This window comes from Pseudochaenichthys georgianus, chromosome 24 (assembly GCF_902827115.2).
Source record: "Pseudochaenichthys georgianus chromosome 24, fPseGeo1.2, whole genome shotgun sequence".
Taxonomy (NCBI): domain Eukaryota; kingdom Metazoa; phylum Chordata; class Actinopteri; order Perciformes; family Channichthyidae; genus Pseudochaenichthys; species Pseudochaenichthys georgianus.
In genome coordinates, this window is record NC_047526.1 from 24,233,932 (window position 1) to 24,247,807 (window position 13,876).

Consider the following 13,876-nt stretch of genomic DNA (forward strand, 5'->3'; position numbering starts at 1 on the left):
AAAGAAAATTGTGTGTTTCTCTCAGTTTTGCAAAAGACTGTTGTTTCATGAATTCTCATCGATTGAAGGAACTCTGGTCACTTGAAGAGGGCAATGTTTATTAGATTGGACATTAAGTAGACTGACCATTTATCCAACGATCAGTAAGTGCTATACTATACATAGTTTTACGGCCAATTAGTCATTTGATAAGTTTTATCCTCGAAAATGTTGAAATGTAATGTTGTCACACATCCTTCGTGTTCAACTTTCTGCAGAATTACTACATTTACTTTTTGTACTTTCAGTACACTTTGCTGATATTACTTCTGTACATTTACTTACGTGGTATTTGCAGGACTTTAACTTGTAATGGAGATTTTTTTAAATAAATGTATTGGTACTTTTTTACTCAAGTAAAGATGCTGAATACTTCTTCCATCACTGTTTACCATTAACACAAATCACTTATGGGCGTCAGTCGATGCTCTTATTCTGAAAAAAACACGACCGGAAGTCATATTACTAAAGAAAGTTGGTTCATTTCGGAGGCAGTAGCAATGGACGAGGATCAGACAGAAGAGGAGGTGGGTTCGTAATAACTTGACTAGTAATTACATATATATGAATCAAATAGAAAACACTATTTCATCTACCATAACATTCGTTGAAGGGTGTCCTACTTTGTAACTTATATTGTTAATTGTTTGTCCAGAAAGTAGAAGACAGCCATGTCGACAGGCTAGCTTAAACTGAACTGTTTTGTTTTTAACCCGACAGACTACGTTCGTCGTTGATGAAGTGAGCAAAATAATAAAAGAGGTAAGCAAAAAGACACTGGCTTTTGATTCACCCACACAATATAGATTTTATCGGTTAACGCTAACATTTCTACCTTGTGTTAAGCAAACTGTTGGTTGCCAAGGACACAGTAACGGTTGCTATGCAACGTCATTATCTAGTATAATTTGCAGTTTAATGTATTTCAATATTCTGAATAAATTGTATTTATGCATTTTGTTCATAAAACTGTGTCGTATTTCAGTATTATTGCAATGGTATGACCTATATAGACGATTTATATACTAGTGCTGGGTGACTTAAGTTATCAAATAAATGTAGTAAAAAATACAATATTTCCCCTCTGATTTGTAGTAGATTAAAAGTTTAAAGTAGCAGTAAATACAATACAGCTTTATTTATAAAGCACTTTAAAACCTCCAGACCAAAGTGCTGTACAGTCAAATAGGAGGAAATTAACCTAATCACTTCCCACCACTGGGTTGGTCAGTTCCTAATTAATACTATGATGTTTAAATTGTCTCTGTAGTCAGTGGAAGCCACCATAGGAGCAAATGCCTACCAGCACAGCCGAGTGAACCAGTGGACCACCAGCGTAGTGGAGCAGTGCCTCAGTCAACTCAGCAAGCTGGGGAAGCCTTTCAAATATATTGGTACATACGCTGCAGCAGTAGAACAAATATATTATGATGGTTCCTTGGCTGTATGGGGTTGGTACTGAAAAATAATGTATTTTTTTCCCACAGTTACCTGTATCATCATGCAGAAAACCGGAGCAGGTCTGCAAACAGCGAGCACATGCTTCTGGGACAACTCTACTGATGGTAAAATACAATAGTGATGTTGCTTTAAATGTTTGTTTCCTCTTCTGCAAATGATCAACTTTCAAAAGCTGTATTTCTTCAGTAAATATAAATGTGTAAATGTAAAGGTCATACTAAGTTTGGTGTGCATTACACCCAACAGGAAGCTGTGTGGTGAGATGGGAGAACAAGTCCATGTACTGCATCGTCAGTGTTTTTGGGCTGGCCATCTGAACCAACTACAATGCTGTGTTTGAAATTGTTGGGCTTTTATATATTTTTCAGAACCAGTCTGTTATGTTCAGACATGCTGGCAATATTTGAATGACATCTTGTGTTTTTATATAAGTGCAATTAATTAAAACAATACTGTGCTGTATATACTTTGCTTTATTTACATGTGACATGAAATTGCTACATGTACAGCTTTTATCTCATGAAGCAACACAAATTGCAAAAACATCCAAAATATCAGGTCCCACAATATTACTTTATCACCTTGAATCAAAATGTACATTTATGTCAAAGCATTTACAAATTCAAGACTGCAGAATTTTTTTGAAGAAATGTAAAGACAAGGCACCATCTTGATTAGAATACATATTGAGAGATTAGTTTTAAAGTATATAAAACTAAGAAATGTTAGGAAATCTACGGAACAAAAACATTACTTAAAATAATATGTTCTACATTACGCAAAATATATTTGGCCAATACTGTAACTACTGTACATGCTGGGATAAGAAATGTTCATGATAAATCAGTAGTTCATTTACATAAAGTGGTGTACAATCCACACAATTCATCAAACACCATTCATCCAGGGAGTCAGATAATACAGTATCAAATGTCCTAACTTTTCAGCAAATAAATTAAATTCTTACCCAAGTGCAATTACAAAGCTGCTTTTCATGAATTAGCCGGAAGAGTGTTAAAAATGAAGTAGTACCTACTCCAGCGATAAGGCTCTCTCTTCCAATATGTTGGAATAAAAAAAAAGATTGTTCACAGCCAACACTGCTTTGGCACTTTTTTATTCCCCGTCAAATCACTGATGTTGTGTTTGAGTCTGCTGCTGTGGAACACGTTTATTTTGCTTTCTACCAGCAGTATAGGTTTACTCCACTTTGGCCATAAAAATGAATTATCATTATTGTCAGAGAGCTGAAAGGAATGGCAAAAACCACACAGTGCAATAGGGAGACAACAGTGGTTCAACACAAAGCGTTAAAATAACATTGATTTCTCCGAAAAAGATCCCCAATCGATATTAGCACTTTTCCCGATTATATCCGACTATCGGCTTGTGAAGAAATGCTGCTGGGTAGCAGGAAAAGAGTTTACAAACTGGAAAAAATGGCTACATGCCCTAACTTAAAGTAAAAGTACAGTACATTCAGTTGACATGGAACTTCTTTTAAAAATATAGTTATGTACACTTACAGTATAGCATTCTGTATCACCAATGCAAGTACTCCTTATTTACACCTACACATGATATTTTGTTGTTTTCTATTCCTATAGTTTCCAACGGGGACACAAAAGAAGAGCAACATGGCAGTCAGGGGTCCCATCAGTCGCTGTCAGTCTCATCCTGGTACTTGGCGGTTGCTTTGATGGCACGTCCGTTTTGTAAAGGCATGTCTTCATAATCGCTTCTTTACAGAAGAAAAATAAAACATCTGCTGGTTTATACACGTTCCCAACAAATGCTTCCCCCCAAACTATAGGGGGTGAGAATTTAATAAGCAATCAAGCAAATGCTTACCCGTATATAACTTCATCATCAGAGTCATTTAGCATTGAAAAAGCAGGGTTATCCTTCAACTGGGAGTCTGGAAAATAAACAAAATCAGTTAGGTTCATACTTTAATTCATTATCGTATCCACTGTGTTTTAAATTGTGCTGTATTACCAACCATAAAGTGCATTTTTGGAGGGGGAATACACAAAAGCCAATGTGTACAAGTAAAAGTTGAGTAGACCATAGAATGATAAAAATTCAGCTGGTATGTCTGGAGTTAAGGAACCATTTATCACTTTTAAAATAATCAACATGGTGTCTCACATGGAATATTGAAGTGAAGTCATTGTCTAAAAATAAAATATTTTTGGAAAGGATATAGTTCTGGTAATGAGTAGACAGTGCAGCGACAAAATTGTTTTGGAGAGCCTTGGCACCAAACCTCAGGTAGAGAATGACCATGCTGGAGGACAAAGAGAAACAGCGTCATTTAAAACCAAATCAACCACAAATAGGCTTTTAAACAGGCCTCTTAGGATTGACTTAAAACGTACCTTATAACAAGGACCACAAAGGTCAGCGCTGTCAAAAACCGGAGCCGGAGATCTAGTGATAGAAAACACACCGCACGTTAATGTTACCATGGTAAAGCAATAACTGTGATTAAGTCAGATGTGTGTTGTGCTGTGATACCTGAGTAAGGCATGTTCTTCAGTTCAGAACAAGCTCTGACGACCAGGAAGATCAGGTAAAGAATGTAGAAGGCAACTACAATCAGGAAGAAGACCTTCATACCCTGCAGAAATATATTGGGTCTTTATTAAACTGATGGGAAAAATAAGACAAACATTGAGGGGTGAATTCACAAAAAACAATGCAAGGCTTTTGCAGGCGCTAAACCTAACCACCAATAAGAAAAACAATTATCTGAAAAGTAGCCACTAATACAGCCCTACAGTAACTGCAATGCCTAGCAGATAGTGTATCGATGCTCCTGTGCTATTTGAACCGATTTACATTCAGTGTTAAATTGTCCCATTTCTGGCAAATTAGCCCAACAGTCCAATCCACAAAGATCAGCGCTAACAGCCACACAGTTACAGTCAAATTAATAGCGTCTTCATTGTGTGTTCATTAGGTTAGTCCCATCCACACTCTCCAGTGATTATGGAAGCCGATTGAGACCAGACAATGACATCGTAATACTTGTTTTCAAATTAATACATTTTGGGAAAGAGAGAGATAAATGTATAAAGATTCCCTACATGTCTTTTATGAAAACACATGAGAATATTGAAAACAGAGCTTTATATGGAGCAGATAGTGGGTACTGATGCGGGTGCTATCAGCAGACGCAGTCCATTCTTTGTGAATTTTCCCCTGGCTGTATCAAATATAACAGTCCTGTCCAAAAACCTGTACCACAACCTTAACCATTTAAAAAAAGAGTCTTACCTGAAAGTTCACTATGTCCACTTTATACTGATAGGTAGGGTCTTGGAGTTCATTGACCCTGCAAATACAGAGGAAGGGAGTAGATGTATTCAGTCCTGTTGTGATTAACATTATTAATCAGGCTGTTAGTGGACAGTTGGGTCAGACTTACGTTTGCCATATGCCCAGTGTGACAGCTGAGAGCCACAGGAGCCCTACAATGACCAGCTTAGGAAGGTAGAAGGTCAGACATTTCCTCTCACCCTGTGGAAACAACATAAACACATGAAATAAGATTTGTAAAAGCTTAAAATGAGAGGAAACCCTTATATGCACAATGTGTCATTTTCTGCCACTAGAGTCACTCAAACCACACAATAACAATAGAAGTTTGGGGGTGAAGTAGCCGGGGATCATGGGAGTTTTTGTCTTTGCTGTCTGCCAAATTATACAGAGGTCTCCTCCTCTCAAAAACAAACAAAAAAGCTGCTCTAAATGATCAAACACTGAATAAAACACTTTCATGATGAAAATGTATGTGTTTCTGTTGCTAAGGTTTGGTCAGCTTGTTACCTGATAACTTAAAATAAAAGCATACAACTAAACCTTTATCCAGTTAAAAAAATATAGTTACAAAATGCCTAAAAAGCATATTGTAAACATGTGGATTTAACCTGGATAAAAAGTGAATTAATGACAGCTTCCTAAAGAGAACCACAACGCCGATTAATGCACAAAGGGAATATGTGGTCATTACAAACAATCAAATGAAACCAAACATTTAGTATAATCACTGATTTCTCTAGGTTTGTAAATGTTGCGAAAATGTGGGATAATGGAAGTACAGAACGTAACAAAATATATAGGATAGATGTAACCTTATATACCTTTTAAAACTAAAGGTGTAGTACTGGACCCACCTGAACCCTGATGCCATGATAAACACAGAGCCAGAAGAGCAGCAGGGAGCACAGGAACAGAGCCTGGAAGAAAGCGTCTAACGTTCCTGGAAACCAGCTGTTCACCAGGAAGGAGAGCGGGAAAAATGGATCTGAACAACAAAAGCAACAAAACACAATTAGCAACGCACCCCACCTTTAAGTAGGACTTCTTTTACAATGAATAAGACTGATAAACATTTGCAGTTGACACATTAAAACACAGCTCTTTGATTGTGCAGATTAAAAGTTGCAGCTGCAATGATTGAAAAAGGTGATATAATGGGGAAGCCAGATTGTACAGGTTGTGTTTTAAGGGTCAAATATGAATGCTGAAGCTCACCGTTGTAGAGTAGCAGCAAAGGAAGCAGGACAGACATCCACTTCTGCTCTATGCCCCAATCCCTCATAGAAAACTTCCTCAGTGAGTGTGCAAACATACACTGCAACATTCAGAGAAAGAAATGTTAGTCCTGCATTAGGCAAACATTGATTGAAGTCACTGATTTACACTAGTTGGCTATCTTTCATTGCCACGCTTTGGTGACCTGGAATATTGGTTATGTGATATAAATAAAAATTCACATTTGCTCTTACCGTCACCATGAAGGTTAACACCACAAAGACAAACCGGAACCAGATCTCCACTTGCGAGAAGGTGGGGTTGTACGTTTTCCACTGAGAAAGAAACAGAAGAGTAAAAGAGGCTGTGTTGAAATGTGAGCTCAAGCCTTAATGAAAGTAAAAGTATATCAAATAGTATGCAGAAACAATATCACAGAATTTGTTTTCATGAGCTGGAAGAAGAATCCTGTCAGTGTCTTTCACTTACCGAAAACTTGACCTTGATTTCATACGTGATATTTTCAAGGCCTTTGAAGCTGACCATAACCTGGTACTGGGTGTAGTTCAGATATCCAAGATGGAGCACAATGATCTCATCACATTTCTGTAAGGAGACAGGAAACGCTGCGTCACTTCCCTTTCAATCAACAATCTAACTGTATGTTCACTGTATATCCAACAGCACTCACCACTATATTGCAACCTCATTTCATATCATAGATGACATTTCATAAATTCGCTCTGCTGCTGCTTGACTAAATGATTAATGATAAACGAGCATACTGTGAGAGAGGAAGGAGACTGGGTTTCCCGATTGTCACTTACAGCCCCGCAGTGTAGCATTCGTGATTTCTGGTGCGCGGTGTTGATGTGAATCACGCTGGCGTCCTGCATCACTCCCTTCAGCTCCACATTGATTTCTAAAGGCTGCTGGAAGTCTCCCACTGACACAGACGACAGAACATGTTGTTGTTAACAAAAGCCAGTCGTGCTTGCAAAATAAAAAGGAAGCTTTTTGAGGTGTGTCATATGTGCTCGACATTTTACGCTCATGTTAAACATCTGTAGCTCATTCTTACTATTGCTGTGTTCAGCCTGTATCAAACAGGTGAGCCATAGCTGCTGGTTGTAGGTGGTGAGCGGAGAAGAAACTAGATTGAAGGGCCCGGTCTGTAAACATACAATGAATGACATCATTAAAAAGGATACTCAAGTCATTAAACACACAGGATGTTACACATGTTATCCCAGTAGTTAGACGTGTTTGCTTATAACATAACATAAAACGTAAAGGTTTTCTTTTAACACAAAACGTATAGGCTTCAAATTAATTTAAAGCGGAATGAATCCCAGGGTAAACAACAATGTATGTAATGATAACAAAACATCCCAATAAATCAGATTGACTTTTACCTTACCTTAACTGAGAAGTTTTTGAGAACCAACTGATCACCATTGTGCTCTTGCTCAGCAATAGTCCTAGGACCTACACAAAAAAGCAACACATGTACATGACACATTCTTTACAATCTGAACTATCCAGAAATAAGCATTGTAGTGATACAAATAAAATACAATTTTGATTGTGCCATCATGCTTGATTGCAGAAGGACTTTCTTTCTTGTATCTAAAAACCTGTGTTAAAATGACACCCAGTTTGGGCCACAGTATTGCAGACATGTTTATATTAGACATACCTGTAATCCCAATAAAGACTGTGAGGCCAAAGCAGATCAGAAAGCAAACGAAGACCAAGACAAAATGTCTTTTGGACAGGGTGTAGAGCCGCATGGGGGCCAATCTGTCATAGGAAGACATTGGTTAGAGAACACAAAAAAGCTAACGTTTATTTTGTGGTTAATTAAGGATTAAGGTTCGGATGTGTCAACACTGCTAGCGTCCATGCTAGTTTATGCTAGCAGTAACAGATGTCAGAAAACAGCTACATAGTGGTGTTTTACAGGGTCTCGCACACATATAAAACACCGGGGACAAATCCCGGGAATATCCTCTGAACAAAGCGTACACTTACAGCTCCATTTCTGTCGGTTCGCAGTCTCAATACCGAGAAAAAACGTTAAAATGTGGTAGTGAATCCACATCCGTGTAGTCCGCGTATCAACATCAGCCTGCGACGACCGGCGTAGACTACTGGAATGCAACGTCATCAAAGGGGAGGGGCCCGCATCACGTGACAGGGGCTTTCCTTTTCAGAGGGACTTGCTAAGAAGCGGTCGCGATTTAAAGCTGCTGCTCTAAGGTTAGATATAAAGGTTATATTTGTTTATGTGAACTAGTTTTATTCTGCAAAAATACGTTTTAAATATTTGTAGTATGTCGATGGTCGTATTTTCATTGAACATATTGTTCATGTCCCTCAAAAAGATTAGTAAAACAAAAAATATCCTATGTAAACATGATATGTATGCCATGCAGAAAGTGAGAACATAAAAAACCATAAAAAACAAAACAATTGCTAAAATATAATAGGAATATTTGAGGTACAGTTTGTTATCTAGATTTGCATACACAACTCACTTATTCACTCTAGTTTTCAAACTCGTTTGTACTGTTTCTGTTCTGATTTTATGTAAAGCGTATTTGAGCAATAGGAAAAGCGCTATAAAAATCCAATGTATTATTATTATTATTATTATTATTATTATTATACTTTACAGGTAATACATTACCCTTACACATGTTATAGCTTTTGTTATTGGTAAATTATTTTTGAAAACGTATGTTTACAAAGTCTATGTGACAAATCAGTAAGGGGTATTTGGCTTGTAAACATATACAGATGTATGATGTATGTTGCTCAAATGTTCTGTCATGGCTTAAATCATCCAACCATATCAAATGTTAATTTTACATTTGGAAACGTCCTTTAATTTTTCCCTAGTGCTGATAATGTCAGAAAAGTTGAGGCACAGGAACATTTCTTTGAAATATCTTTTGACAACATGAGATGAACGTCCTACGTGAGAGTCACAGGCAGCATGCGACCACGTCATACGTTAACGTCAAGCAAAAAACAAAAAATAATTAATGAACTAGTTACTTTAATTATTTTAATTAGTCTTTACATTTTAACGACAACATGAAACATTTAAAAAAAAAAAGGCCTATTATTATTCACCACCAGCTAATGGAGATACAATCCCTTCACTTGTTGCCATTGATAGGAATCCAAAGGCCTCTTTACCCCTTATAAATGTGAGATTGTCAAATATTAATACTGATACTGAGAATGTGTCTAATGCAAAGTATTCACATATTTACCTTTTTTTTAATGAATACATTTGAGGACTGCCATTTCCCTTTAGTCTGCACCATCTAAAATATAAACTAACGAGATTATGAAATGTATATAAATCCACATAATAAGCAATTAACACATCTCGTTAGCATCAACCATAATCACCAGAGAGGCTGACAATATGCTTATTGTTGGAAGGTGCAGGTTGTTAAATCCTGTCGCAGCATACAAAGCCAAACATATTTGCTTCTGTAATGCAGGGGGAAATTGATCCTCCATTGTGTGAGTAGATAAACAGGAGAGCCACCTGTAAAAGCGATCATCCCGGAAAGGTGTCAGGTCCTCCTTCAGCTCGTGGTAGGCCTCCTGGATCTTCCTGCAGAAGTACTTCAGCTCGCTGTACAGAGGGTTCTCCAGGCTGGACGAGTAGTCTGCGTCCATTATGAGACACCGAGCCGTCTGCCGGATGAAAATGGCGAAGGGGAAAACAAACCGAGGCCTGTGGACAGCAGCACAATGATGGCTGTTTTGTTAACGCCGTTTAATTGAAAATGCAGCCGAAGCTTTTTTGTTTGTGTCGGTTCAAAGGAAGAAAAAAAAGGAGAAGAGGGGGCGGAAACACACGGGAGGAGAATCACGTGATCAGAGTTCAGCACCGCGGACAGAGACACCACACACACATCTTTATCATGGGTTTATCCAAATATATTAGTCCTCCACTCACAAGCTGCCTTTTGTCTATAACCAACCATTAGTATACCTTTACATAGGCTACTCCAAATATAAAAGCATATAGAGTATATTTTTAAATATCTAAACCCAAATTAGTGTCTAGTCAGGGTGTGGAGATCCCTAATTTAGTTTTTTTGTTTGTATTTATTCAGGTTCATTCTTAAAGACAGTGCATACATAGGCCAGACTAAGCACGGTAGCTGTTTTTTTTTAAATAATAATGATGTAATGCATATCAATTACAGTCAAAGTAAAACACAGAAACGTATGCAGAACATAGGCAGAAGTAGAAACCCAGTAAATGATGGTTAATCATAGCAAAAACATACAATTCTTACACATTTGTTTGTAATTATTAAGTTTCTTTCATAAATATTAGCTATAGAAAGCTAAATTGTGAGACATTAGACTCCTTTTCACAAGTATGACTATGACTTAAAACTATAAAACATAATTGTGAAAAAGTAATGTACGCGAGTCCACGTTGTCAGGTTTGTCTGACATGGCCAGAATATATTTGGGAAATTGAGCTTACTTGACTTAGTCCTCCACCTGTGCTTTTCCTGTTATGAAATATCATAATGTTTGCTGTTTGACACAATAGAGCCACCTTGTGTAAACTCTAGTCCAATAGCTGGCAGGGTAACAATAATCCCATCTATAAATTCAACATAATACTGAATATATTTAAGAGACAGGACACATCTTATTTCGGAAACAATGACGTTTTATTCAAAAGATGCGTGACATATACAATTATAAAATAATTTACATGGCATGCCTTACTATCCATTCACTATAAACGTTCAGTCACCAAATCAGACTCAGATTCTTTTCAAGTGTTTTTGTCATTTAAGTCTACAACTACAAATACAAAGCACATACCTTTTCTAAAGAAAAGCCAAATCCTACAATATCTACAACAGGTAATCTCGTAAAATCCGTTTAAAGTGAATCCTTAACCTAAGTCCATAGAGGCAATTCTGAACATGAACTCAGTGGTTTACACTTGTGAGTGAATGATGTGTGTGTGTGTATGTGTAAGAAGCCATGAACACACACACGTTTAAAGATAATAGATTTAACACTGATGGGATTGGTAGACTGCACAGTTGAATACAGACACACCTTGACTTAACAGTTACACTCTACACAACTAGTCTACCAACTACACTAAACTGGGCACTTACTCATTCACATCTTTCCATCCAAAGCAAACTTCACAAAACACAGAAAACTTGCCCGAACCCAAACCTCGCCCCCGACCAAACCTCATCCCATCGTCTGGGCTACACTTGTAACCACCTGTTTTATCAACACAAAGAAATGTTCAGAAAATTCCACAATATACAGTATGTATAGATACTATATCTCCTTCAGGAAATAATCTCATAAATAAAATGCAACTGAGATGCTGAACTAAAAGAATGGTATCAAACTGTGGTCAAAAGTGATAACAAAGGACCCCCCCTCCCAAGAAAATATTGCACAACTAACACAGAAAATGGATATTTTCTTCATGACATGCTCATGTTCTTTTTTTGGATCAGAAGAGACTTTTTTAATTAGGTATTGTATCCCCCATCCCTACAGCCCCCACCCCCTCTGACAGACATGCATCTGGTTGTGATAAATAAAGCTCACACTAAAGAATTTAATAATCTCATCAATTCAAAGACCAAAACATAGCTGGTCCAAAGTTATACATTTCTTTATATCAAGTTACACTTTCTTCTAGGCCCATTTTTTTTACTATAAATCTTAGCACATGGATATTTTGGCACAAAGGTTTAAGGTGAATATGATCTCACCTCCCCAATATTACTGCCCTTTTTTGTTTGGCTACCAGCTTTAAGGAATATTTCAACCCCATAATGATAATTTGTACATCAATTACTCATTACGATTTACAATTTGTTGTTGTTTCTTCAAGGTTTCAAGGTCAACATGTTTGAGTTATACACAAATGATCAGTTTGAGGATGAAGTATTCCTTTAAATTGATAAAAATCTATTTATTTATTTTGGCAATGTGGCTAATAATTGACTGCCCATGCTCCTATCTTGCTCCGTGTTCTTAGTTCAACACAAAGACAAGCGTGACTGCCTTAAAGAAGAAAGAAAAAAACAGTTTTTCAGATATTAGTGTCAGCTTTCTAAATGAACAGATTTCAATAGCTTCATCCTTCATTGGAGTTCTGACTTCAAAGATTCAGTGACAATGATTTCAGCTTAAGTCTTAACTTCTTTCTGTCTGTGGTTGTAGCTGTTGAGCTGAACAGTACTACAGCGACGCTCCACACCTGAAATGACACTTAAAACACAGTGGAGACAGGCATAAACAGACATCTGTCAAAGTCACCCAAGTCTCTTTACAACATTTACATCATGACTGATATGTATTTACATGACTTCTGAAAAGAGTATGAAATGGCATAGGTGAAATATACAAAAATAATTCCTGTACCTTGCTTGTATGTTTAGTGTGTTATTTGAAGAGCAGGAGCAAACTACACACTCACTTCACAGAAGTGGCAGCAGGTGACAAATCACATCATGCCAGAGGTTAAGTTGTTCAATCCCGGCCTGGCGACTTCTTTTATGACAATGTAACTGTATGTAGGTATTTCCCTAAGTACAGGATATATCAGTCAAAGCTATTCAGTACACCCCTCCCTCCTGAATTACTCTGGACTACACAGCAATATTCAAATGCAGCCCCTAGTTCTCCCAAATAAAACAGGTAAGTTGAAAACAATGTTGACAGGGTATGAAGATTGGATATCACAAACAATGACAATAACGTTAAAATTCATATCTGAATAGATAAAGAACAAAATGTACATTACATTTAAATTAATCCATGTAGCGGAGTAACATTTCTTCTTCCTTCAAAGTCCCAGGAAACTATGTGGAAACGACTGCAGTTCAACTCATCGATATTTACTCCTCGACCTTCCGAAGTGTTTAACAGTGACACACCTTTTACTACAGTGAAAAGTGTGACCTCTTAGTAGTGCTCCTAAATGATGCATATATCTAAGCCTCAATTCCAGCCAAGATAGTATTGAGATAGTAACAAAATGAATGGCAGAGAGTAAAAACAAAAAGATCCTCCTACCCTCTGCCATTTAATAAAATTCTAAAAGCAAAAGCAGTATAATAAAGTGGTAACTGTTTCACTGAAGTTTGTACAGCAATGGATTTCAGTGCCCAGTAGTACCTGTGCGCTCTGGGAAATAAACAACTGTGATCTCCAGAGTGTGGTTTTCAAGTATTACTGCTGCTTCTTTTGAAAACTGCACCTCGACAATTCCTCTCTGTTTACAGGTTATCATGTCTATAAGCTTCTACTAGCTAAAGCAGCATTTATTTGCATGATGATTACCAAAGTTCAGCTCTTTGGCCCTACATGCATTGCAAGGAGCCACTGACTGAGGGAGACCTTGGAAAATGCAGGCAATGCTTATTGCACCAACTCTAGTGGCAGCATTGTGTAGTGCAGAATGATTGTATCTCTTTCAATGAACCCGGGCTGATTTAAGTCTCCTCTCTAAATCAAAGATTATTAATCTCAAATGAAACAACTGTGCCCCTCCAACAGATTGCATTTAAATCCCAGATATAACTCAGGGTAAGTAGGGAGGGGACATCTCATTTGAGGCGTTGAGTAACATTGGCTAAAGCCACTGCAAAGGCCTGCACAGCAGAGAAGGGATACTGAAAGTCCAGGATATAGGCATTGCCATCTATCCTGCCAAACTGCATCACCTGTGTAGAGAAACAAACAAAGAAAACAATGAATACAGATATCCCAGTGTTTCAAATAACTATACATATGA

At 37.4% G+C, this 13,876-nt stretch overlaps 3 protein-coding genes across 6 annotated transcripts in view; 1 reads left to right on the forward strand and 2 right to left on the reverse strand.

The window, feature by feature from the left end:
* The first annotated feature begins 483 nt into the window (after positions 1–483).
* dynlt1b (dynein light chain Tctex-type 1b) lies at positions 484–1,962 on the forward strand. The gene is made up of 5 exons (XM_034076198.2): positions 484–566; positions 760–801; positions 1,310–1,433; positions 1,527–1,604; positions 1,747–1,962. Exons 1-5 carry the CDS (start codon positions 540–542, stop codon positions 1,815–1,817), a joined length of 342 nt encoding a protein of 113 aa, XP_033932089.1. The 5' UTR covers positions 484–539; the 3' UTR covers positions 1,818–1,962.
* Positions 1,956–9,878, reverse strand: tmem181 (transmembrane protein 181). 2 transcript variants are annotated; one of them, XM_034076195.2, is made up of 17 exons: positions 9,611–9,878; positions 7,742–7,845; positions 7,463–7,530; positions 7,124–7,214; positions 6,870–6,988; positions 6,532–6,648; positions 6,297–6,377; positions 6,043–6,142; positions 5,682–5,812; positions 4,934–5,025; positions 4,783–4,840; positions 4,021–4,123; positions 3,882–3,933; positions 3,708–3,790; positions 3,503–3,592; positions 3,352–3,418; positions 1,956–3,241 (listed from the first exon to the last, which is right to left on the reverse strand). In XM_034076195.2, the coding sequence occupies exons 1-17, from the start codon at positions 9,742–9,744 to the stop codon at positions 3,157–3,159; spliced, it is 1,575 nt and encodes a 524-aa protein (XP_033932086.1). In that variant the 5' UTR covers positions 9,745–9,878; the 3' UTR covers positions 1,956–3,156. The 2 variants fall into 2 exon arrangements, with proteins under 2 accessions (XP_033932086.1, XP_033932088.1); XM_034076197.2 differs by lacking the exon at positions 9,611–9,878 and adding an exon at positions 8,077–8,190.
* Positions 9,879–10,741: 863 nt separating this feature from the next.
* Positions 10,742–13,876, reverse strand: part of tulp4a (TUB like protein 4a) — a 31,618-nt gene continuing 28,483 nt past the window's right edge. For all 3 annotated transcript variants that reach the window (XM_034076006.1, XM_034076004.1, XM_034076005.1), the window contains exon 14: positions 10,742–13,805. In XM_034076006.1, coding sequence (XP_033931897.1) covers positions 13,689–13,805 — 117 coding nt within the window. In that variant the 3' untranslated portion in view covers positions 10,742–13,688. The remainder of the gene's footprint in view (positions 13,806–13,876) is intronic.

Excerpts from the sequence above, each read along its gene's own strand:
- dynlt1b (XM_034076198.2), top strand. The coding sequence starts at position 540 with ATGGACGAGGATCAGACAGAAGAGGAG. Across the intron at positions 802-1,309 it reads TGAGCAAAATAATAAAAGAG|TCAGTGGAAGCCACCATAGG; the intron begins GTAAGCAAAAAG and ends TTGTCTCTGTAG. Across the intron at positions 1,434-1,526 it reads GAAGCCTTTCAAATATATTG|TTACCTGTATCATCATGCAG; the intron begins GTACATACGCTG and ends TTTTTCCCACAG.
- tmem181 (XM_034076195.2), bottom strand. The coding sequence starts at position 9,744 with ATGGACGCAGACTACTCGTCCAGCCTGGAGAACCCTCTGTACAGCGAG. Across the intron at positions 7,531-7,741 it reads AGTCTTTATTGGGATTACAG|GTCCTAGGACTATTGCTGAG; the intron begins GTATGTCTAATA and ends TTTTTTGTGTAG. Across the intron at positions 3,791-3,881 it reads TTTGTGGTCCTTGTTATAAG|CATGGTCATTCTCTACCTGA; the intron begins GTACGTTTTAAG and ends TTTGTCCTCCAG.